The sequence below is a fragment of the Gouania willdenowi genome, chromosome 12 (assembly GCF_900634775.1).
Source record: "Gouania willdenowi chromosome 12, fGouWil2.1, whole genome shotgun sequence".
NCBI lineage: Eukaryota > Metazoa > Chordata > Actinopteri > Blenniiformes > Gobiesocidae > Gouania > Gouania willdenowi.
The window spans coordinates 21745112-21770923 of record NC_041055.1 but is presented as its reverse complement, the minus strand read 5'-3'; the positions used below and the strand labels follow the sequence as shown (position 1 = coordinate 21770923).

The window sequence follows — 25812 nt, the reverse complement described above, 5'->3', positions numbered from 1 at the left end:
GTATAAATCTAGCAATCTGATTTAATCTTGCTTTCGGTAAACATCTGTCACAAGTAACAAAATGTGGGAAATGTTGCCAAAACATTCTATTTGGAAAATGACATGCTGTCATTTTAAGTGACCTGAGCTTTTAGTAGATTAGCATTTACATCCTTTAAACTGCAGTTAAAGGTTTTTTTAGAGCAGTAGAGAGAGAGAGAATATCAAACTGGAATCCCTCCTCACCAGAGCTGGATGTCAGCTTTACACCATGAAGTAAAGCCTTCTCTCAGATATACATTCTTCATGGTTTTTTGGATCTTCTATTTACGTCTTTGTCTCTCATTTTATCGCCGCGGGACACAGACATTTATGGCTCGTCTCTTTTGATTTTCGCTATGCAGCAGCATCCTCAGCCCTGCAGGAACACAAGATATATGACAGATGTGGCATATTATTATTATTATTATTGTTGCTGGGTTGTTCTTTGTTTTTTTTCTTTATTTATTTCTTTATTTTTTAATTTGTTTTGTGCACCAACGACCAAGACAAATTCCTTGTACTGTCCTTAAAACTGTACATGGCCATTAAAAACATTTCTGATTTCTAAACAGAGCCTTCCTATGTACAGTAGTTACCACACAGGAAATAATTAGTGCACATTCTGCAGCAAAGGACGAGGGGAAAAAAAATGCATCTTTAAATCCTGCTCGTCCTCATGTTTAATGATGATATTTTGACTTGTGTCAAACTCAAGGCCTGGGGGCCAAATCCGGCCCTTTAGAGCATTAAATTTGGCCCACAGGATAAAGTCGAAATTACAGAAAACGTGATTCATTGTGGAAAAAATGCCAAGTAATTTAGATATCTCAGCCCCTTTTAATACATAATTCCAAAGAATATCCACAATATTCCCATGCTTTTATCGCATGACGGCAGTCATTTTAAATTGCAAATTGTTGAAAAAAAAAAAAAAAAACTTTATTTTTTCCAAAATCCTGCAATTTTATTAAAATTATTCCACAACATTTTCCCAAATTGAAAATGTAAATGTAAACATTAGATATTGTCTGTAACTTTCATTATTTTACACATATTTAAAGGCCAGAATAATGATGAAATTGCTAGTTTTGCCCTATTGTTTCTGTACAAATTTTTCTTCTTTTTTTATTACTATGATTTATATTTTACCGCCACTTTACTACTTGTTAGCGGCACCCAGCATTTGTAACTTTCCACTGGTTTGAACTCGCTGGATGGCATTCAGTAGGTAAATGCATTGGACTGACTAGCAAAACGGTAATTTGGACCTACAACCTATATTCAACAGGAGGTGTGCAGTTGTGAATTTAGCGGACTAAATTTGGCACTTTTTCTAATTTTACTTTTTTTTTTTTTATGTGACTGATATGTGACTCTTACAAACTGGTTACGTGCAGAATAACAATGGTTGCACGTACTGGTTTGTTGTTGGAAGCAGAAGTTGCATTCCACAGTGATGCACTGCGTACAGAAGAATAACCATGGCTTTCGTTAAATCTTTATACTGTGGTTTCCGCTGTCACTTTAAGTGTTTCAGACGATGCACAGGTCATTACAGGATTGCCATGATAGGACTTTTGTGTACATTGTTGGAAAGGTTTAGAAATGAGTGTAAAAGGTCAAGTCTAGGGAAGGAGATTAGTCCTGACTTTGTCTCTTTGAAAACATCTCCGATGCTTTTTCTTTTCTTTTTTTTTTTCTTTTGAGGAAACCGCACTTAGCAGATCATAAAAAGCAGCCAAAAACCACAAATATTCTCAGAATTTGAGTTGCATTTCAAACAGAGTCGTGACTCATTACTTGATTTATTTGATACTTGTGGTAAAAGTAGCCTGTATACATGTCTTTTAAAGCACTGAGTCACTAATGCAGCTGGGACTGGGACTGTGTGTACTGTCTGTGTTTCAGCTACTGCCTCATGAAGAAGAAGAAGACGGGAAAAAAAAAGATATTTTGGCTGTGGTGATCCTTTGATCAACTACTAAAACATACTTTGGATAAAATACATCATTTCATTTTTTTTTTACAAGAAGATGTGTTTCTTTATTTCGTCTTACAGAAGCTGAAATCGCAGATGACTGAATGCATATCACAACCTTAAAACAAATCAGATGTAAAAAAAAAACTAAAAAAAGCCCAAAACAAACAAATGAAAGTAAAAACTAGAGGAAATGTTTTGACTTTGTAGTAATTCTGGCAACACTTTCCGTCCTGATAAACAACTCCAGACCACAGAGTCTGCAGCTGATTTATGGGGCATTAACAAACTATAGTGAGCGGACAATGGGAATGATGAAAATCACATCGTTACAAATAAAACCCACATAGAAATCTAAGTTCTCCCAGTGTTTGATAGAGATCGAATCCCAGTCACAGGCAAATGTTTATCCTTTACACAAATATATATTTCAACTAGGCCTCAAAGAAGAGACCAGGATGTGTTTTACCTGCTCCCTTTGTATTTTATCTGACAGTTACTGTAATTTACTCCGACTCCTCGTCTCAGCTACGCTATGAAGATTCAGATTTTGCGTTTCTTCCACTCAGGCTCTTTTTCGGCTTCTTCATCCTCCTCTGATTCCTCTGCAAACATGGGCTTAGGCTGAGTCCTGTGGGGATTACAGAAAACCAGTAATGATTTAACTGGTTGTTTTTTCAGACAACTTCAGCGTAAAGCCTAAATCTTTATAGCAAATAAAAAAAAAAAAAACAATGACAGATGTGAAGACATGAATTATGTACGCTATCACCAGGTTAGCCCGACCAAATAGTTTCTTTAATACTACTTTAAAAGGTCACATGTCATGCTATTTTAACCCATCTCCATTTGTTCTAAGAACCCCAAAAATATAGTATTTGAGGTTTATTTTCCCAAACTCGCCTGTTTTCCAGAGTTTTAACCTCTGAAAAGTCACTTCCTGAGCAGTTCTAAAAATCAGGCTGTTTAGGGGCCTACTTATGCATATTCATGAGTGGGCGTGTCTATAGACGCTAATTTCATGCCTTGCTCTTTTACGAAATAATACAAAATAATCACCCCTGCACTAATAAATAAACGCTTTTATCAGATTCTACCTAAACTGCAGCATTGGTACAAACTTTATTTACCAATTTATCATGTTCATGTCCCATAGAATTAAACCAGAGAAATCACACACGCTATTTTACTTTGCGCCCGCAAACTTACCCCTTTCTACCACTACAGAGTACAGAGTATGTACACCTCTTTGTACATCCAACCTTCAAACACATACTCATTAGGCCATAATTGACAACTCTGCTTAAGCTCCTCCCACTATATGAATACATACTTCCGACGGGCACTGTACTTGTATAATAAAACCCAAAATTTAATAACAGGTAAATGATGTAACAAGATGCTGAGCCCAAAATGTAAGAACGTTTTGCCTTTTTGTATAAAAAAACTTTATATATATATATATATATATATATGTATGAAGGAAAGAAAAAAAGTTATCAAAGATGTCAACATTCGCCAAAAGGCTTTAATGATATATATATATATTTTTTTTTTTTAAATAGTAAAATGTGGGAAAGCCTGATAAGCAACATATTTTAATAAATGTTAACTATATATGTTTTTATTTTATTTATTTAACCTATATTTATCCAGAAAAAGTCCCACTGAGGTTATAAACCTCTTTTTCAAGGCAGTCCTGCAGAAGTTATACTCACAACATACAGACAGCAATTAAATGATTTTAAAAAAAAGTTAAAAGCAATTAATATTATAAAAACAAACAGTTACAAGTGTAGAACTGTAACTATAACATGGTTCCACAGTTTTGCATTAAATTATAATCGACGGTGTTTTTTTTTGTTTTACTTTTATTGACAACATATAATTGATGGTTTTCATGGAAATTACTATTACGAAGTCAATCATCTAAACTCAATTACAATTTAATTCCGATTATGACAAAACAGATTTTTAAAATTACAATTTATAATTATGCTATAACTGTAATTAATTATCAATTACAATTGTAAGTTACCTGTTCTCTGTGAAAAGGAAGAAACGTTCTGAAATACTGTGCTATATTAGAGTCGCTCAGGTCACGTCAGTCGATGGAAACCCACGTTTTTTAACAATGTCACACGCAGAGAAAATCATCTCCCACCGTCTGAGAACAAGAGCTCAGACACAAACAATTTAGGAGAGAGCCTCAGCACTCTTTCACTCTTACTTGGTATAGGCCGGGGCGATCCAGAACGGGTTCTCTGCCGCCTCCTTGGCGTGACGTAGGATGGCCTCACGTGGGTTGCTGTCGTCGGTTTTATCCAAAGCGATGTTCTTCACAATGAAAGAAGACAGAGTGCCACCATGTGCAGCAACTCTTCCTCCTCGACCTAGAAATTTAAACAAAAAACATATTATTGAGGAAGGAATTCATCCATAGCAACCCTTCTCTACATGTGATTATTATTAATAGGCAGGGGCAAACGTTTACTGGCACATATTTGATGAAGTCAGATGATGTCATTTTCCCAGATTTACTATAATCTACTACAACACACACAACATAGCGACACAAGCGTGCATCAAAGGACAGATAACAGATGTAAGGTTAAGTAGAGGTTTCATCCTTGTATGTGCAGCCTATCGCCAGGGCAACAAAAACATATTAAAGGATTATTTCCTCACATCTGTATTAGTCATATTATTCAATGTGCACTGGATAGACACTGTCCTACTATTAAACAATAATAGTTCATTTTTTTTTTTTAAATTGTTAATATGTATTATGTGCTTTAAAAGGTTTCATTGCTTGGAGACGTGACGGGATTTGCCTTTTACAACAGCTTTTCTGAACTGTCATATTATTAGGTTTTTTTTAATTACTAAGGGCTTTTTGCAGTTTGCAGTTTGGAGCTACAAAGCAAAACCATTTCTGTGTTTTAATGAGCGACAGCATGTGTGTCATAGAGGAAGAAATCCATCAAATAGAATTCCAGAAATATTCACATATATTCACTTGTTGCCTCATCATAACTAACCAATAACCACATAGACGTCTTCTTTCTGCATTAACACCAAAACAATCAAGAAAAAGAACAATAACAGGACCATAAAGGCTGAAATATTTGCTAATTCCACAGACCATCTTTTACTCAGCTTCCTTTAGCTTCATACAAACGCTAAGATAAAAAACATAATTAAACACAAATTCATAAAGAGAGCCTTTGTCTATTCAAGATCTCAGACACATCATGTGTTCATACCACAGTTTTGTGCTTTATAATTATCTTTTTTGTTTTTTACATATGTTTGACATTCATTATTTTCTGTTTCGAATCCATTCCACAGAACAAAAAGACGTAGTCATCAACATCCCACGCCAGATTGGTTGTCATTCTAACTCACAACCTCTTCCTAAACGATGTATACATAAGAAAATATTATCACATCACAATACAAAACAACTAACTATCTTAAGGGGTTTCTAAGAAAAGCTGTCCCCTTTGAAGATACTGCAACCCAAACAGAGGAAAAAAAAAACGAAAAAAAAAAGGGCAATAACTCTGGAAAAAATATTTGCGCACTTCTCCATTTCGAACTCCATCAAGGTATTGATACCCTGCGTCCACACACCAAATTTGGTTGTCGCATCTTAAACGGTTTCTAAGAAAAGTTGTCCCGTTTAACTCAGACGGAGAGAGCTCAAACCTATATCCTCGGGCAACCGTGGCTCAGGTGGTAGTGGATCGTCTTCTGATCGAGAGGTTGGGGGTTCGATCCCAGTACCTGACTATGTGTCGAAGTGTCCTTGGGCAAGACACTGAACCCTAAGTTGCTCCCAGTGGTCGACTAGCATCTTGCATGGCAGTCCTGGCCGACTGGTGTGTGAATGTGAGAGTGATTGGGTGAATGAGCTGATATGTAAAGCGCTTTGAGACTGCTTCAGTGTGGTGATAAAGCACTATATAAATCAAGTCCATTTACCATTTCACACTGTGTAGCGGGGGATAATAATAACTTCATACATTGAAACATCTCATAGTTTGCATTAGTTCTGCTCTTTGTTTTTGTGAACATAAAGCTCCCCATCATTCCATACTCTGATCTGAAACAACCTCTGGATACAGTCTGACAACATCTGATCGTATGCTATGTGAGGCTATTCTCAAATCTATAACTTCACAAAATTTGAGAGTCAATTCGAGATCATGTATTTATAATATAATACTAATAATTCAAGAATTATTTTTGAGCTAATATCTTAAATCAAATCTGAATTATATCACCTTTATCCGACTTCTGATCTTCTGAGATCAGGCTTAATTTGCAGTAAAAATGACACTAAAGATAAATTCCATTCATTTAATTGTCATACAGTATCACACTTTAAATTTAGAGGCACTGTCTATCGCCCCTTTTTCTTGATACATATTTATTGATAAAAAATATGTACGTTATTTTGATTTATTTCAAAATCCTCTCTTATAGACATTTTCAATACATTCTTTTGGTGTTTGGTTTAACAACATGCTCAGAAATATTTTTCACTAAGATGTCGCAATAAAATTGTGATGTGTTTTCCACTAGAATAAGATCAATGCATTTAGATTACTTTGAGTTCAAAATGCATCCCCCAGTAATTAAAACAACAGCAAAGCTGCAGCAGACTACAATGATTGCCAGGAGGTCAGTTGGATGCTGTTGTAGCTCCACATCAGCCCAGTTGCATAACACAGAACACATCAGTGGAGTGGAGCTGCACATCTGTTTCAAACAAACTTATAATGCACTTTGAAATCAGCTATCAAGGCAAAGTTATTTTGCTGCGTGCACTTTACCTGGTCCGGACACTGGAGGCTCAGGCTTGTGGGATTTCTTTGGGTCAAGTCTGTCTTTCTCCAGCTGTTTGCGTGTACTCCGCTGGCGCGCTTCTCTGAACATGGGTAAGGCATGAGCTGTAGACACAAACAATAACAACACATCACAGCCATCATACACCAATTTCATAAAAATCTGAAAAAGCATTTTCATTGTCTCCTCGTTTGCCTGGTATATTAAAAGCATGTTATGCCTCGTTATTATTGACCCAAAAACAAGTTTTGCTGGCCAATCAAACTATTTCTCATTACAGGCTAAAGGTCTCTATGAGTTTGATGCATTTCTGGATAAATCAACAGCATAATCAAAATTTGCTTTCATTAATATACACCCTTTTATTCTATCTAATATTTATTTGCAGGTACAGACCCTTTCCAAAAAATTAGAATAGCTTTAAAAGGTGAAAAATTGTTATAATACGTCCCTTTAAAAACTAAGCAAGCTATGATATATATATATATATATATATATATATATATATATATATATATATATATATATATATATATATATATATATATATATATATATATATATATGGGCAATATTGTAATTTTCTATAATAGAAACCTTGATATATCTTGAATCTCGATATATATTCCAGCCTTAGGTATTTGTTGATCGAATTCAGCCATGGCTGGATAATGTTTAGCATTGGGTGAATTTGCAAGAGTCAAAACTTTGTTCATATCCCTGAGTAAAACAGCAGCGCAAAGAAGAAAATTTTAACAGGTTTCAAACATTTGTCCTTCATTGTAGTAACCAGGGTTGTGCTAGTTACTGAAAAAAAGTAACTAGTTACCATTGCTAGTTACTTCATTCACAAAGTAACTCAGTTACTATTTTGATTACTTACACCAAAAAGTAACGCGTTACTGGAAAAAGTAACTTTTGAGATATTTAGAATTCAAGAATGTGTTATTTATTTTGGGTCATTTGTGTCCATACAGCTTCCTATCAGTGATGTAATAATATAATAATCTACTGTTGATCAACTGCTATAAAACAACCATAAATGATGTGCATATAAAGCACAAAACACCTGCTCCAAAATTAAAACGGTAATTTTTCAGCCATAGCACAGCAATGTAAAGTAAGCTGTGCATATTCCAGGTGCACATTCTGCTGTTGAAAAAGCTTATGAAAATAAATGTGGAAAAACAAATTCACAGCATTTTTCTCAGCTACACAATGCTAAACATATCAGGCTAATGAGCTGCTGTTAGCAGTGACTCAGCAGCAGCGACAGGCTTCTTATTTACAACAACATACCGTGCAACTGTTTGGCTGATCTGTCCCTGGATAACAGTCACAGTCCGTTAAAATCCAGTCGCAGCGTTAGCTTAGCTTCACTGATGCATCTTTTGGAGACAAAAATAATGCGCGTATTTCCACTCTGAGAAGCTCGTCCTGTTCTTGCATTGACTCGCCATGATTGGCGCACGTGATGTAAACAGAAACACGCTGACAATGCTTCTTCTTCTACTGTTTTACCGCATTTGGCACGGCAAAAATATGTAGCGCCACTGTAAACAGGAAGTACACTGCAGCTAGCAAAGTAATGGACAAACGCACCATATTGTAATGATAACGGCGTTATTTCTTTAGAAATATATTGCGTTACAGTACTAGTTACTGTCAAAAGTGACGTTGGGGCGGTAATGCATTACTGCCCAACACTGGTAGTAACATATCAAAACCAATATGCAGAGTTCCAGGACAAAAACCACTGCTAAGCAAAAAGAACATTAAGGCTTGTCTTATTTTCACAAGAAAATATCTTGATGAACCCCAAGACTTTTGGGAAAATAATCTGTGGACTGACAAGACAAAAGTTGAACTTTTTGGAAGGTCTGTGTCCTATTACACCTGGCAAAAAAGTAACACCACATTTCAGAAAAAGAACATCACACCAACAGTAAAATATGGTGGTGGCAGTGTGATGGTCTGGGCCTGTTTTGATGCTTCAGGACCTGGAAGACTTGCTGTGATAAATGAAAGCATGAATTTTGCTGTCTACCAATATATATCCTGAAGGTTTCGAGGCTGTTGCCTCCACAAGTTTTCAATGAGATTAAGCTCCGGAGACTGGTGAGACCACTCTATGACCTTAATATAATTTTTCTTCAGCCACTCCTTTGTTGTTTTGGCTGTTAGTTTCGGGTCAGTGTCACGCAGGAAGACCCATTTATATCCCAACCTAAGTGCTCCGGCTGTGGAAAATTGGTTTTTGCACAAGATCTTACGGTACTTGGCCCCATCCATTGACCCCTCAATGCAGTGAAGTTTTCCTGTACCCTTAGCAGAGAAACAGCCTCAAAACATAATGCTTCCTCCTCCAAGCTTGACGGCCGGGATGGTGTTCTTGGGTTGGTATTGAGCACTTTTCTTATAATTGCACCAACAGTTGTCACCTTCTCACCAAGCTTCTTGCAGATCGTTTTGTACCCCATTCCAGCCATGTGCAGGTCTCCAATTTTGTCCCTGATGTTGTTTGAAAGTTCTTTGGTCTTGTCCATGCTGGTGGAGTGGTTGGAAAGGAAGAAATTGATTCTGTTGAAAGGTGTCTATTATACCCGTAACGAGCAGTGAGTGAGACTACTTTTTAAAGTGAGAGGACTAGTCTGATTGCCTCCCGGGCACAGAAACGGCCTGTGGGAGCCAGAATTCATGTTTTTTTTTTTTTTTTTTTATAGGGAATCAAATGCTTATTTTCATTAAAAAAGGCCAATTAATCTACAACTTAATACAATGTTTTTTTCTGGACTTTTATTTGATATTCTGTCTCTTTTCAAATAAAGGTACCATAAAAATATAGACTGCTCAACTTTTTGTAATCAGTCCAACTTACAAAATCAGCAGTGTAAGTAGTAGAAAGTAACATCTTTCTATGGTGCCTGACTGTCTGTTAATACTCTTAAGATTTCTTTGTATTAATTTTTCTAAACATGGCCCCATTTGACCTCTTGCAACACCTCTTCTTCCGTAACGTAAACAGAATATTTAAAGCCTGTTTAGATTCAGCCGTTTAACTCGCCATGTTTCACAGTTTTGTGAGCACTACCACAATAAAAGGCTGCCTGCCCTTTAGAGCCACCAGAATGTGAGTAAACAGGTACACGATTCAATCTGAGTGCCATTAAATGTGTACAAAAAGACTGCGTTCGTGCATGTGTGCATGTGTCTTTGTCTATGTGTTGCACAAAGACACCCTTTAGTAAGGCGCTAGATAAAGTGATTTTCCATTGAGGAGCCCTGTCCCTGCTCAGTGTTAATTCTTCTCCTCTATGCTACATTAAGCAAAAAGGTTAGCGTTAACAGATTCCCTCGATTTTCTCAATGGTCCATAACAGGCTTCCTGTCCCGTTTAATTTTCCAGTGCCAGGGCATCAAGTGCGTCACTCACCACTTGTGGCAGTCAAATGTCATCTACTTCACACCTTGTTGACATGGCAATGAGATCACATGATGCATCTGAAAAGGCAGAACTAACCCAAACAATAAATAGTGTCTGGATTGGGGTTTGGCAGCCAATCAGGTTTCTTGTGTTGGCAGATGATTCATTTGGGGTTGGGTCATGATTCCAGCGCGGGGGCTAAGGGATGTGTGAAGCACGCACGGAGGAGATGACAGCCGCGTGTGTCAGCGACACGGTGGGATGACAGGTAGGAGGTGGGTTACGAGGCGGTGCATGTGGTATGACGAGCAGGGAGATCACGCCGGCAGAGGTTGGAGAGGAGGCTGCCTTTGGCGTGATCTCAGTGTGACAAGAAACCACGTGGTAACACAAGTCACAGGCAGCAGATTGAGACAGTTGTATGTTTTGGAGCCAAAAAAAAACATGTGTAGCAGTTACCTAACTATGTTTCTCAAGCACAGTTTAGGTGCATTACATACATGAGTGAATTTTGATTTTCAGAGGTTAAGATCTTTCTTAGACATGACCACTGTGTTGCGTTTCTTACTTGGTGTCTGGAGGAGAATATGGGTTTGTGATTGTGAGTTTGTGTGTGCGTGTGTCAGCCCTGCAGCCTGCCCAAATTATCCTGTCGGACGGACACTGTCTTCTGAGTAAGCACCAATAGACTCTAGTGCTACATGGCCCTGATCCTGATGAGCTGGTGGTAAAGATAGTGAAATAATTGACTTTTCATCAAGTCAGTACATTAATACAAGTATACTGTAGATATTTTTTTGCATACCTAGCAACTAAGTACAGAGTGGGATCAAAAATGAGTAAATACAAAAAAAAGAAATAATTTTTTTTAAAACATTATTTTTCAACATAGTAAAAACACTAGTATAATAAGTTATCGATTGAGCAGAGTAGAAGTGTCCTTTGTCCAATCAATGAGAATGTGTAGGAACTTACGTGTGATGATGTACTCTTGTGTAAGCGCCTCAGCATGTTTTTCCTTAAGTTTGGTCTTCACCACACACAGCATTGCCCCCCTGGAAAAAGGATAGTAAACTTCATGAGGATATCTGGGCAACAATGGGCAGCAATTGAGGACCTGTCGGTGATCGACCTTCTCCTGGACTTGGTCCTTTTAGATCAGTCATTCCCATAATATTTTATTTTTTCATATCACAAGGATCTTCCCTCATCTTACTACCAACATTCTCTCGTGATAGTTATGTATTTCTTATTTGTCATTCATTTTGGATACCATGAAATCTCTCCTCTGCACAGGACAAGTTACTATGCATCTATCAATGAAACTCTGTTCAATGTAAATATTATATTTTCCTAAATATTAACTTTCGAGTGGGGTCCATAACATCACTCTTGTGCCCATAAAAGCACAATACGTAAAAAACAACCATAAACTAATAATACAAACCTTTGACTTTTAATAGGGTCATAGTACACCTTGGCCAGTCCGTTCCCAGTCCCAACCATTATCTGGTTTAGTTTTGGGTGCCATAGGCAACGCACAACGCTCTGAAATGACACACATGCAAAATTAGTGCTGTCAATAGTTTAAAAATATTGTGTGATTAATTAATTATGCTGTGATTAATGAATCTCTTTTCAATCTCACCTAAAAATTGCTGAAAAACGCCCTCAACTTGAGGTATTTTCATTTAAATTACATTATTGTGGCAGATCAAAAGACTGATGTATAACAAATTGGCTTTATGAAGTAATTTATTCTTTTTAACAGATTTAAACCATTTCCATTCCTCTGTATGTGAGACTGGTCTCAAGGGCTGCTGACACATTTACTTTAGACCATCAGGGGAATATTGATGTGTACTTTTGTCAATCTCCAAATACTAGAAAATAAAAATGACATAAAACATCAGGTCCATATGTAGTCATCATAAATAGTAAGAACAATTTTCTGAGCAATACAATTAATGAACACCAAACTTGAGATAATATAAAATAAATAAAACGGACCCATCAATCACAGTGCTGTAAATTAGCACATCAAAAATAACATTGCTCATCACAAAATAAAGTGCTAAAATAACATCAAGCAATCACTTCTAATAGTAGTAGCCCAACATCCTCTACCACTGAGAGTGGTCGACTGTCCACAACAATCATTTATACAGACTAATTTTGTCAGTCATGGATTTATTCTTTTTGGCTCTGAACCCTGTCATCTTGTTCAGTGTGGATTATATGGGCCACTCCGTCTGCCCGGTCTAGTATAGCGTCTGAAGGACCTTTGTCCGTGTTAGCTGCTACATAGTTAGCATTGAGGTGGAAAAACTCCGCTAGAGGACAGAAGACCTCCGGTGATCCACAAACTCTTTCTTTCACAACTTGCACACAACTCGGCTTTAGTTTTCCATCCGGTGTGTTTTTTTTAACTAAAATTAATGCGCCCAAAGACTCCTCAGCTTTTACCGTTGTAGCCGGTGCATCAGTATTATGGGTATACCGGGAACGCGTGCAAAAAAAGAGAAGCAATTAACGCGATAAATTTTCTTAGTGCGTTATTTTTTTCTGTAATTCATTAATCGCAATTAATGCGTTAAAGTACGGAGCTCCAGACATGATATTTTCGTGGCCACAAAATAAGTATAACGTGCCCACAAAATACTAAATTGTGGCCAACAACTAAGTATAATGTGCGCACAAAATACTAATTTGTGGCCACAAAGTAGTAATTTGTTGCCATGAAATAGTACCGCAGCTGTTGTAACCAGGAATGTATGTGTTTTTGCCTGTTGTCAACCCTGTTTTTATTGTATATTAAACATTTCTACAACCGCCCCATTGGCTGAGTGGGTGATGTAGTGGTTGTTGCTTCATTTTCTTTCGCAATCGCAGAGGATGGATCGGTACCGTGTCCCGACCAGGTTAACCATACCGCTTTTCCACCGGGCTGGAGCTAACTTGGAAGTAGTGCATGTTTTGGCTCCAAGCCATTCTGTTTCCACCAACATAGCTCCAGCTCTCGGAGCCAAAAACCAGAGCTACTCTGGCCCCACATAGCTTCTGGGCTACAGCTCAGCTCTGAAGTGGGTGGGTGCAAGGCGGGGTTATCGACGGGAAAAAAAAAAGCAGCCATTTTTTAAGCTGGCGAGCGGCTGGTCGTGTTAGCGCAAATCCGACAAAAAACATTGAACATTGTTTCCTGGTACTGTGGGTGACCAAACAGAACTACAGCCATGAAGAAGCTTGTCCTGTAGAACTGTTACTAATCCTGGTAAGTTTTATTTCACTCTGTTGTTAAACTACTACCAATATTTGCTTGCTACAATATTCCCTCATCCATATTATGAACGTTACGTCTAACTTAGTGCAGGCTAGCCAGTTAGCTGCTGGTTAGCTAGGAAACCATAACAATGCTTTAATATTCCTGAAAGCAGATGCAATATTTCATTGATCTGTATTCACAACTTCCATTATTGTTACACAATGGCCATGTAGTAATGTTATTGAACTATGTGGTAACAATGTTTCTTGCTCATTTCAGAGTTGGATTTGGAGGTTCATCTGTAGCTCAGCTCGTCTTCATCTCAGAACAAATCCAGCAAGATTAATTCTTTCTATGCAAACCTCAACATATACAATATTATCTGTTGGTCCATCCTGAAATATTATTATACACCATTTACTTGAATGTATATTTGTTTATGGATAAATGAAACTATTATTAAGAACTAATATTCTTTTCTATTCCTGGACAAAACAAGGCTCATTCCTAATCAAAAAGCATTGCACACACATAACTTATTGTACACTTGTTTTACTATATTTGATTTACTGTCTAGAAGCTTGGCACAACTCTCAGACAACTCGTGACAGTCCCTACCCATACAAAAGGGCACACATTGGACTTCATCATAACAAACTTCCCTGTAAACAATGTCCATGTACATGATCTAGGCATATCCGACCACAATGCCATATCATTAGATTTCTCACTCCTGACCTCACTCAATAAGCCTAAACATAAAATCTGCTTTTGGAAAATAAAAGACATAAACCTGACCTACAAAACCTGACCAAATCTGCCCATCCCTCTGCCCCTGACGCACTTGTAGACCTTTATAATACTGGATTGAAAGAGATTCTTGATGCCTATGCGTCCCTCAAGACACGAACTGTAGCATTTACATGCTCTGCTCCGTGGTGCGCTGCGTAGACTGAAGGCGGCTGGGAGAGCTCTTGAGAGGCGCTACGTTGCTTCTGGTCTGACCATTTATAAAACTGCTTACAGAGAGCACCAAAGATCATATGCAAAATCACTCAGTCAGGCACGGTCACAATACTACTCCAACATCATCAACAATAATCCATGGAATTCAAAACAGCTCTTTAAAACAATAAATCATCTTCTCAGTCCTCCAGCCCTGAGTCAAAATAACTGTACAGATGACCAGTGCAATAAATTCCTTGATTCATTCCCCACAAAAATCACTACTATCCGCTCTAACCTGATACCTGGCAATGTCACGCCATCCATTCCCACAACCTCAGCACCAACATTCTCTCATTTCAAAGTGTTGTTGTTTCCTGAATATTTGGACTGCTGTATTTTTACACTTGTTTATTTATGAACGTAAATGATTTCATTTAGTTTTTCAGTTTTGATTTATTTATGAAATATACTTGCATTATGAAACATGATACTTGTTCCCTGTTAGTTCATTTCATACTTGTACTGAATTTATTTCTCTTTTTTTTTTGGTTTTCTACTGCACTTTTTACATTTTTTTAAAAAATGTAATTAATTTTTTTTTTTTATTCAGATAATGAGTTTATTTAGTTTTGATTTATTATGAAATATTATATTACTTGTTCCCTGTTGGTTCAACACATTTGAACATGTTATTTGTCAGGATTATTTGGGGGGCAATGGGCACATGTGGGATGGGATTTGAAACTTCACATAACACAAACACACACTATGTACAGTATATATATATATATATATATATATATATATATATATATATATATATATATATATATATATATATGAGTGTGTGTGTGTGTGTGTGTGTGTGTGTGTGCGTGTGTAAAAGTAGCTCAGTTAAATAAAAAAGTATTTGCATGAAAAAAATCCTCCAACATAATTTGTTAATAATGGTTATTAGCATAATTAGCAGCATGTTTGGAGGAAAAGTGACGGTGGATGTTTTATTCCTTTAAAACCGCAACAGTTTCTTTGTAAATAATAAGGCATGCAGCCTTTGACAGGACTTCAGTGAAAAGTATTTACTTGTCCATTCATTATTAAACACTCAGCACTCACTGTTGACTTCTTTTCTTTGGGCCACTCATTGTTGTAGATGTGTATCGCAGTGTCAGCACCGCGGTTTTGCTCCGTCAACCTCCACCTGGCTCCAAGGCGCACTACGCTGCCTTGTAAGCCAGGTGTATTCACTCGACACCACGTGATCCCGCAATAAAACATCAACAAACAGCTTACTTTGATTATCCGACATGGAAGAACTGTTTGTCTGGCCAGATATCCAAGTTTCCGCTTCTAACATGAGTAAGTTCTTCTGCCGCTTCTTTTTCTTCTTCTTCTTTGTGGGTGTGTTATGGCGGTGACCAATCTAACTCTGCTTTCTTCCAGGCATCACAGGACTAAGTCAAATGAATGCAGTCATAATTTTTATATTGTAACGGACTGAGTCCAATGTAGTTTATTCAACGAATACTGTGGTTTCCCATTGCCATGAAGGCATCATTATTACGTGCAGCTTTCTCTGCCAATGTTCATCTTTGTTTACATGTGTTCTGCGTGTTGATTGGCTGGGTGGCTGGAAAAGAGCAGGCATAAGCGGAGAATGGGAGAACATTTGGTTCCCATGGGTGTTGAGATAAATGATTGAACAAGACGGTTCAGTTTGTGTTTTAATTGTTTAGTTTGACTTCGGCGGGTCGGATTAAAAAGACCAACGGGCCGGATGTGGCCCGAAGGCCGTAGTTTTCCCACCTATGCTCTATAACCTTCATTGGCTCCCCTTCAGTATAAAATCTGCCTCCTGACCTATCAGTGAGTCTACGGCAATGCACCAGTGTACCTCAAAGAACTCATCCATGGTCACAAACCTACTCGACATCTCCGCTCCTCTGACAGTCACCAACTGTCCCCAAAGACAAATCTTAAACTATGGGAGATAGGGCCTCGACTGTGGAATGCCCTCCCCAACCACTTGAGGGTACCACAGTCTATTGAGGCTTTTAAAAACAAACTAAAAGCCCACCTGTTCTCTATTGCATTTTCTTAATATGTTTCTTGCTGTTTTTACTGTTTCTACATGCTGTTTTTACTGTTTTTATATGTTTGGTGTTTTTACTTCCCTGTAGCACTTTGAGATGTGTTTTTCATATGTAAAGTGCAATACAAATAAAATGTATTATCATTATTACTGTAGTGAAAACGTGAACCGAACCCAACCAGCGTTGTTCCCCCATACTTAATATTTGACCCCCAAATTCAATCAAACAAGAAACCACAGCAGACACCGCCTATTGTCCTGCTCCCCCAAGGAAAACAAGCGCTACTCCAGCCACACCAACAAGTCCTCCCTTTTCTACTGCTGATGGACTCAAACATTCATACAACACACAACCACTCTCTGACCTATCAATCACTCACACCCATACGACCCAAAAAGAACACAAGATGCACACAGACCAGCACACACAGGCACTGACAGTGACGCGCACAGAGACAGACGAATGACACATACACGTAGACTATACACCCGAGTACACACTCACACCACCAACTGTCACACAATCACCAACACTAGGCAAGGCAAGGCAAATTTATTTGTATAGCGCATTTCATACACAAGGCAACTCAATGTGCTTTACATGATAAAGCAATCAACAGTTTAAAATCAATAAGAACATTTAAAATAATCAGTGAAATCAATTAAAATCATCAACAAACGCATTACTTCAACAACATGACCAAAAATCTCCCTCTCAATCATATGCAGTAGAGGAAAAAAGTGCCTTTAACTTTGATTTAAAAATGTTCACATTGGATGCTGACTTCAGCTCTGCTGGCAGTTTGTTCCACTTCTTTGCAGCATAACAACTAAACGCAGCATCACCATATTTACTGTGAGCTCTGGGCTCCACTATCTGACCTGTGTCCATAGATCTGAGAGACCTGCTGGGTTCATACCTGACTAACATCTCACTGATGTATTCTGGACCAAACCCATTCACAGATTTATACACCAGCAGCAGAACTTTAAAGTCTATTCTGAGGCTGACCAGAGTGAAGACTTTAAAGTAATGTGCTCTGACCTCTTTGTTCTGGTTAACCCGAGCTTCACCGTTCTGAACCAGCTGTAGCTGTTTGATGCTCTTTTGGGGGATTCCTGTCAGAAGACCATTATAATAGTCCAGTCTGTGGGAGATAAAAGCATGGACCAGTTTCTCCTGATCTTTCTGAGCCTTTAAACCTTTCACTCTGGAGATGTTCTTTAGGTGGTAGAAGCTGTTTTTGTGATAGATTTGATCTGACTGCTGAATGTAAGATCTGAGTCAATCAGAACACAAAGGTTCTTGACTTAGTCTTTAGCTTTTAAAGATCGAGACTCAAGATACTTGCTGACATCATTCCTCTTTTCGTTGTTACCAAAGACAATCACCTCCATCTTGTCATGGTTTAGTTGAAGGAAGTTTTCACTTATCCAGCAGTTCACTTTTTCTAGGCAGTCACACAACACCTCAATGGGACCATAGTCATCTGGGTTCAGTGATAGATATAGTTGTGTCATCTGTGTAGCTCTGATAATCAACCTTACAGTTCTGTAAAATTTGTCCTAAAGGAAGCATATAAAGGCTAAACAGAAGGGGTCCAAGAACAGATCCCTGAGGAACCCCACAGGACATTGGTAATCTGTCAGATTCAAAGTTTCTAATGCTTACAAAATAACTTTGCTCCTCCAAGTAAGACTTAAACCATTATATTACTTTTCCATTTAGTCCAACCCATGTTTACAATCTGTGCAACAAAATTGTATGATCTACAGAATGGGTGTCAAACTCTGGCCCGCGTGCCAACTTTGGCGCGCAGTGTAATTATATTTGGCCCGCGAGGCAATCCCAAATGACTACTAGAGCTGGCCCGCCAGTATTATAGGCAAATCCGGCGAAACCCAGAAGTATAGCAGCACCGCATGCCTTGCTGATAAGAAAGTAGCGGAAGTAGCGTGTTGGTCCCGTTATCGGGAGTCCTGCAGGATGCTTTCATTGACACTTGTCGGTGCCCCCTATTGGTTTTTCAGACTGTCACACTCCACGGGCACACTGTAATGGTGGCAGGCAAGATGGCGGCGCCCATAGCATCCCATAATGCTCTGCTTTTGTCTTGGCGCGTCAATCAGGACAAGATCCAGAAAAGAAGTAGGACGTCCAAACGTTCAACTACAAACGGACAGTAGTCATAGCGACTTCACAGTACAACTTTCACCGTGCTACCCCTTCCCAAAAATGACAAAAAGAAAGGCAGAAAACTGGAGCTTTCTGGACAGGTGGGAGGAAGAATATCTGTTTACATATGTAGAAGACAGACCTGTTTATCTTATTTGGGGAGTCGACGTGGCTATAACTAAGGAGTACAACATTAGATGACACTATGAAACGAAACACCATGACAAGTACAAGGACCTGGACATGACTCAAAAGAGACAGAAAGTTGAGGAGATGAAAAGAAGTTTAGTTTCACAACAGAATATGTTCAAAAAAGCCACATCACAAAGTGAGGCTGCTGTAAAGGCTAGTTATATTGTGGCAGCAGATATCGCAAAATGAGCCCGGCCTTTAAAGGAGACATAGCATGCATTTAAATCCTTCCTTTTTACATATAAATCATACAGTTGTGGTCTATATAAAGCGGAACTGCAATGCTTGGGTCTGAATTCCTCATTATTATAGCTCCACAGGCCCCTTTTCTACTCATTTTCCGATGTGCTTCTGAGAGCAACTCGTTTTGGTGCAGTCTCTCTAAATGCAAATGAGAGACTTCATACCGCGCCCCCTCTCCAGGTTGCAGAGGTGACACTCGGTTCAGCTCCACCCTGTTCGGCCATTTTTGTAGTTTGATAGAAGAGATACGATTATCTAGCGGCGCAGAAAATTTTTATTCACACGTTATTTACAAAATGTCAACAACGAAAGACTTGTCCATCCAGCCTTACATGTTCGAGCCAGAGTCGGACCCAGTGGAGCGAGATGAAAATGAAGATGATGAACCTGCAGAAACCTAACAAGTGAGCTAACACAAGCGCCGAGCTAACGCTAGCACCAAGGTAACGTCACGAAATGCATTTTAATACAGTCTTTTCAGAGACAAAAACGGCAAAATAAAATGACTAATGAAAACTTTAGACTTAAATTAAATCACGTTGGCCATATCATCAAAGATCTAAAACGAGCACACAGCGCTAACATATGAAGATGGTGCAACTGCTAATGCTCACGAAACAATGACAGGGACGTCTTATCATCACACTTTTTAGCGTTATTTTTAGCGTTCTCGTCCCGCATCTTCTCCCGAACCCTGCCCACCAGTTCACTCTTTTACCGCAAATCACTGGCGCACCATCTGTCGTTAATGCCACAAGTCGATCCCACGGCAGCTTTATTTCAGTTACACATTTGGAAACCTCCTCAAAGATTTCCTTTTCTGTGGTTGCGCCATTCATTGATTTTAATCCCAATAGCTCCTCCGTAACACACAGATTTGAGTCCACTCCACGGATAAAGACTGACAGCTGAGCAGTATCAGATGCGTCGCTGCTCTCATCCACAGCAAGGGAGAATGTAATGAAATCTTTTCCCTTTTCCATCAGCTGGTCATATGGATTGGTGGCAAGATCACATGTGCGATCAGCTACTGTGTTTTTGCTCAGGCTCACGTTTGAAAATGCTTGCTTTTTCTCTGAGCACACAAGGTCACAAACTTTCGTCATACACTTTTTCACAAATTCTCCCCCATTAAAGGCCGGGCCGATTTTGCGATCTCTGCTGCCACAATATAACTAGCCTCTACAGCAGCCTCACTTTGTGATGTGGCTTTTTTTAACATATTCGGTTGTGAAACCAAACTTCTTTTCATCTCCTCTACTTTCTGTCTCTTTTGAGTCATGTCCAGGTCCTTGAACTTGTCACTGTGTTTCGTTTCATAGTGTCGTCTAATGTTGTACTCCTTAGTTACAGCCACGTTGACTCCGCAAATAAGATAAACAGGTCTGTCTTTTACATATGTAAACAGATATTCTTCCTCCCACCTGTCCAGAAAGCTCCAGTTTTCTGCCTTTTTTTGCCATTTTTGGGAAGGGGTAGCACGGTGAAAGTTGTAGTGTGAAGTCGCTATGACTACTGTCCGTTTGTAGTTGAACGTTTGGACATCCTACTTCTTTTCTGGGTCTTGTCCTGATTGACGCACCAAAACAAAAGCAGAGCATTATGGGATTTGTAGTATTAGCGGTGAATGCGCTGCATACACAAATCCGACGAGAACTCTATGAGCGCCGCCATCTTTCCTGCTGCCATTACAGCGTGCACGCAGAGTGTGACAGTCTGAAAAACCATTAGAGGGCACCAGCAATGAAAGCATCCTGCAGGGCTGCCGATAACGGGACCAACATGCTACTTCTGCTACTTTCTTAGCAGCAAGGCACACAGTAATGGCGGCACTGCTATACTTCCGGGTTTCGCCGGATTTGCCTATAATACTGGCGGGCCAGCTCTAGTAGTCATTTGGGATTGCCTCGCGGGCCGTATATAATTACACTGTGGGCCAAAGTTGGCACGCGGGCCAGAGTTTGACACCCATTCTGTAGATCATACAATTTTGTTGCACAGATTGCAAACATGGGTTGTACTAAATGGAAAAGTAATATAATGGTTTAAGTCATACTTGGAGGAGCAAAGTTATTTTGTAAGCATTAGAAACTTTGAATCCGACAGATTACCAATGTCCTGTGGGGTTCCTCAGGGCTCTGTTCTTGGACCCCTTCTGTTTAGCCTTTATATGCTTCCTTTAGAAGAAATTTTACAGAACTGTAAGGTTGATTATCAGAGCTACACAGATGACACAACTATATCTATCACTGAACCCAGATGACTATGGTCCCATTGAGGTGTTGTGTGACTGCTTAGATAAAGTGAACTGCTGGATAAGTAAAAATTTCCTTCAACTAAACCATGACAAGATGGAGGTGATTGTCTTTGGTAACAAGGAAAAGAGGAATGATGTCAGCAAGTATCTTGAGTCTCGATCTTTAAAAGCTAAAGACCAAGTCAAGAACCTTTGTGTTCTGATTGACTCAGATCTTACATTCAGCAGTCAGATCAAATCTATCACAAAAACAGCTTCTACCACCTAAAGAACATCTCCAGAGTGAAAGGTTTAAAGGCTCAGAAAGATCAGGAGAAACTGGTCCATGCTTTTATCTCCCACAGACTGTCCAAATATAATTACACTGCGGGCCAAAGTTGGCCCGCGGGCCAGAGTTTGCCTTTGACACCCATGCCTTTAGAGATAATCAGATCCAAAGTGTGACCTTGAGTGTGTGTCAGACCAGTCACATGTTGTATAAGACCAAAAGTGTCCATTAAAGCATACAGTTCTTTGGCAGTATTGTCCATGTTATTGTCTACATTCATATTTAAGTACAACACTTATTGAAATAAATAGTCTTGTGGTGCACTTTCATTGAGAATAGTATTACTGATACCATCATTCAACCACGTTTCATTAAGAATTAAAAAGTCCAAGTGATGTGTCAAAATAATATCATTAATTAGTAGTGACTTGTTAACAAGAGATCTAACATTAAAAAGAGCTATTTTATAAACCCTTTACTGGAGACACGGGTGGATTCTTTGATGACATGTTACAGTAGTCAAATTTTTATCTTTATTAAGTTTTTTGCTTTTCTTTAATTTCACAATTTTACCTGTGTTACCGGTCACCACAGGAATTAAAGAAGCTGCATTAATTCCATAAGGCCCTGACTTTTTCTGGTTGTTCCTAAAGATAGAGGTATTGCAGTCTGGACCCAGCACACATCAGGCCTGTGTCGCTCTAATTTGAACACAGCTGGCCTGAGGAGAAGAGTGATCCTGGGCCTGGTATCGTCGAGGAGGGATGGGTGGTGCTGATTGATTCTTTAGAGGAGATAAGATGGGACCGTGGTGGGGTAAAGGGTGGGGTGTCAGTCTTGTGCCAGCCAGAACCAGCTCGTTCATCTGGGCAGTTAAATCCAAGAAGGCAGTGGTAGGAGGGAAGCTGGATGAGGTGGAAGTAGGTGAATTTAGGGGTGAAGCAGGTGGGTCCTGAGATATGGGGGGTGGGTTGATCACTTCATTTTGGAGATTTTTATTTCTTGCTGGAAGCTCATCGACTCCATGTTCTTTCCTTGTTGTTTTGTTCTCCGATGGTACATGTCTTCTGTCTTTATCAGGACTGATAGCAGTGTGACTGGTAGACAGTCCATCTGCTCTAAAAAGATGACAACGTTCCCAAAAAATAAGAAAATTTCCTATAAAATTTAGTGAAAGGGCAGCACAAGCCAAAGACAAAAAATTATTCAGAGAGTAAATCCTTGAGAATTTCAGATCTCCCTTGCGGACTGCAGGTATCGCGCCACTGATGAACACTTTAGGCTGCAAACAGCTCACAGTTTTTAGCAGATGGGTGAAATCCTGCTTTAACACCTCAGACTCCTCCTTGGCTAAATCATTTAATCCAAAATGAATCACAACATTTTTCAAATGTGGGTAATCTGCAACAATATGCAAGATTTTGTCAGCCAGGTCTGATACTGTGTCATTATGTAACCAGATCACTTTCACATTGCTGCTAAACATCTTCTGAGCATCTTTAACAGAAACGTCTCCCACTATCAGTGTGTGACGTTGTTGCTTTGGCCTACCATGTCGCTTTTGTTTTCCTGAAGCACTTTCAGTCTTCGCAGTTCCAGAAGGTTGTGTGTTGACCTCATTAGAGCAAGATCCTTAGTCATTCAGCAATAGGGTGAACATGAAACTGGGTTTGTGATTTGGTGATAATCCTGCCTTTAACAGATGTCCATTTTTGTGCCTGGGCAGACAAGGGAGTTGATGTTGAGGCTGCAGTCTGCGAAGGTAGTGCAGGCCAGTCCGTCTCATTATTGGTATCAGGGCGCTTTGCTCGGCCCGTTAGCCTTTGAAGTGGATATTAATTATTTGTAGGCTTAGCTCCCAGGGTATTCCAGGGAGGACTTGCACCTGTTGGCTTATCAACAAGAACAAGATCCTCCTTAGCTTTGTTAGCACTAAACTACCTAAAGGGACTGAGACACTGCCAGCTACCTGGTGGAGGGTGGCACCCTGTCGCCCCAATGAAGCAATTTAAAGTGTTTTTTTACGAGACATATTGTACACACGTGTTCCTTGTTTCATCAAATTATAGTACAGATTGTAAATTCTAAATATGAACAAGCAACACAAACGTGCAAAAACACGTCATTTCCTGTTTACGACATCCGCGGTGAGTTTACTTTGCATTGAAAAGTCCGGTGTTGTGCATGTGATACGTATGTACACACAGAGCTACATATACTCACTTATTAACACTTTTAACGGTTGTACAACATATAGATGGAAGCAACATGGGTATCCACGAGGGCAGCACAGCACCTGCTCCTCTTTGATGCATGTGCTGTTTCTACAGCAACAAGTCACTAACCACCAGGAATGTAGTATTTCATGGCCACAAATTAGTATTTTGTGCGCACAAATTAGTATTTCGTGGTCACAAATTAGTATTTTTTTCACCATTCAGTCCGACCCAAACTTGAAAAATCTCACTGAACCCCCTCGCATTGTCTTAAAAAGACCACCCAGTTTAAAGAACATGCTGGTAAGAGCGGACTTACCTTCACTCACCCAACCTCATTTTCTTTCACAAGTACCGGAAGGGAATTATCACTGTGGCCATTGCACTCAATGAAACTTCACCCAAAAAACAAAGACATTCAACCATCCGAGGATGAGAAAAATGCTTGATTATCACATGCAGAACCAGTAACGTGATATATATGCGTAAGTGCCCTTGCAGCCTCGCATATATTGGTAAAACAACAAGACCTTTAAATAACAGAATCTTTGAACATCGCTCAAACTTTCGCAATCATGATCAAGGAAGTCCTGTGGCAATCCATTTCACTCAAGCACAACATAATGTCAGTACTCTCAAATACACTGGTATCGAACAAGTCCATCTACCCAAAAGAGGTGGTAACATCAACACTCTCCTGCTAAGGAGAGAAGCATTCTGGATCTTCAACTTAGATACTCTTAGTCCTAAGGGTCTCAATGAAGAATTTGATTTACCCTTCTTATAATCTATGTTCATTATAAGCATTCATACTCCAGTGTTATGTTGTCTCTTTTCTGGTGGACCATCACTGCAATGTTCATGTTTATTTTGTAATTAATATTAAGATTAGTCTAGGACACACCCATATAAAGTATAATATTTTTGTATATATGTAGTATTAAGTTAATACACATTGCGACTAAATATATGTAAGATAAATGTCCATTCACTAACACTAACATGTATCATGTGACTACCCTGTTCAATCATGCACACAATAAAAACAGGTGTGCCTAAAGACTGCAACTCATGTCTGATGAAGGGCGGTCAGCCCGAAACGTCACGTTTTTGGTGTAAAATGAAACTGAAATTGGGAGCTAACCACGGAGTTGTGCGGACCTTTTTTCTTAGTATTTTTTTTAACCATGTCATGTCTGGGGCTCCATATTAAAGTAACACTCCTATGCAAAATGTTGCTATCATGAATGGTGGGAGTAAACCCGAGTACCCAGAGAAAACCCAAGCAAGCACGGGGAAAACATGCACTTTGATTCCAATTATTGAAGTCCGATTTTCGAATATCGACGATTATCAATTAGATTTTTTTATTATTGCTGATTATTGTCCACCCAAGGGCTTGCTGTTAATATATTAGAAGGGCTGCAAAAAATAACTTTAAGTTGATAACACATGGTCATGTTAGTCAACACATGCTAATTGCTCATTTTTTGCCACGTAAAGAGCATGCATATTTAGCTTTGGTAGTGAAATTAATTTATTCTCCGACACAATTAAAATCTTTGTGTTTTCCAGAATAGTCTATTAGTTGATTTAGCTACCTTACCACTTAAAAATCATGGTTAACCACAGGTGCAAGGAAAGTTAATGGTCTGTAGATGTTGCAGGCGTACGGGGACACCAGAGATTTCCCCAGTGGGCTGGTGGGCGCTGGGTCGGGCCATGATGTGGGCGGGTCTGTCAATGACTCCCGGGCCACTCCCCTGCAGACCCTTGAGTTGGTACATTTGTACTAATAAATATAGGAAGAGATCAGGAATTTCCAGAGGAAGGTGAGCAACATGGACATTTAGTTCGAAGTAGAGAAAATAACTTTCGAAC

At 39.0% G+C, this 25812-nt stretch overlaps 1 protein-coding gene across 1 annotated transcript in view; it reads right to left on the bottom strand.

Moving 5' to 3' along the window:
* Nucleotides 1-1040: 1040 nt before the first annotated feature.
* The window catches only part of wdr70 (WD repeat domain 70), a 65847-nt gene continuing 41075 nt past the window's right edge, over nt 1041-25812 (bottom strand). The window contains exons 14-18 of the mRNA XM_028462131.1: nt 11725-11825; nt 11253-11332; nt 6841-6957; nt 4230-4392; nt 1041-2630 (exon numbers count right to left, since the gene is read on the bottom strand). Of these exons, the coding sequence (XP_028317932.1) occupies nt 2543-2630; nt 4230-4392; nt 6841-6957; nt 11253-11332; nt 11725-11825 (549 nt within the window). The 3' untranslated portion in view covers nt 1041-2542. The remainder of the gene's footprint in view (nt 2631-4229; nt 4393-6840; nt 6958-11252; nt 11333-11724; nt 11826-25812) is intronic.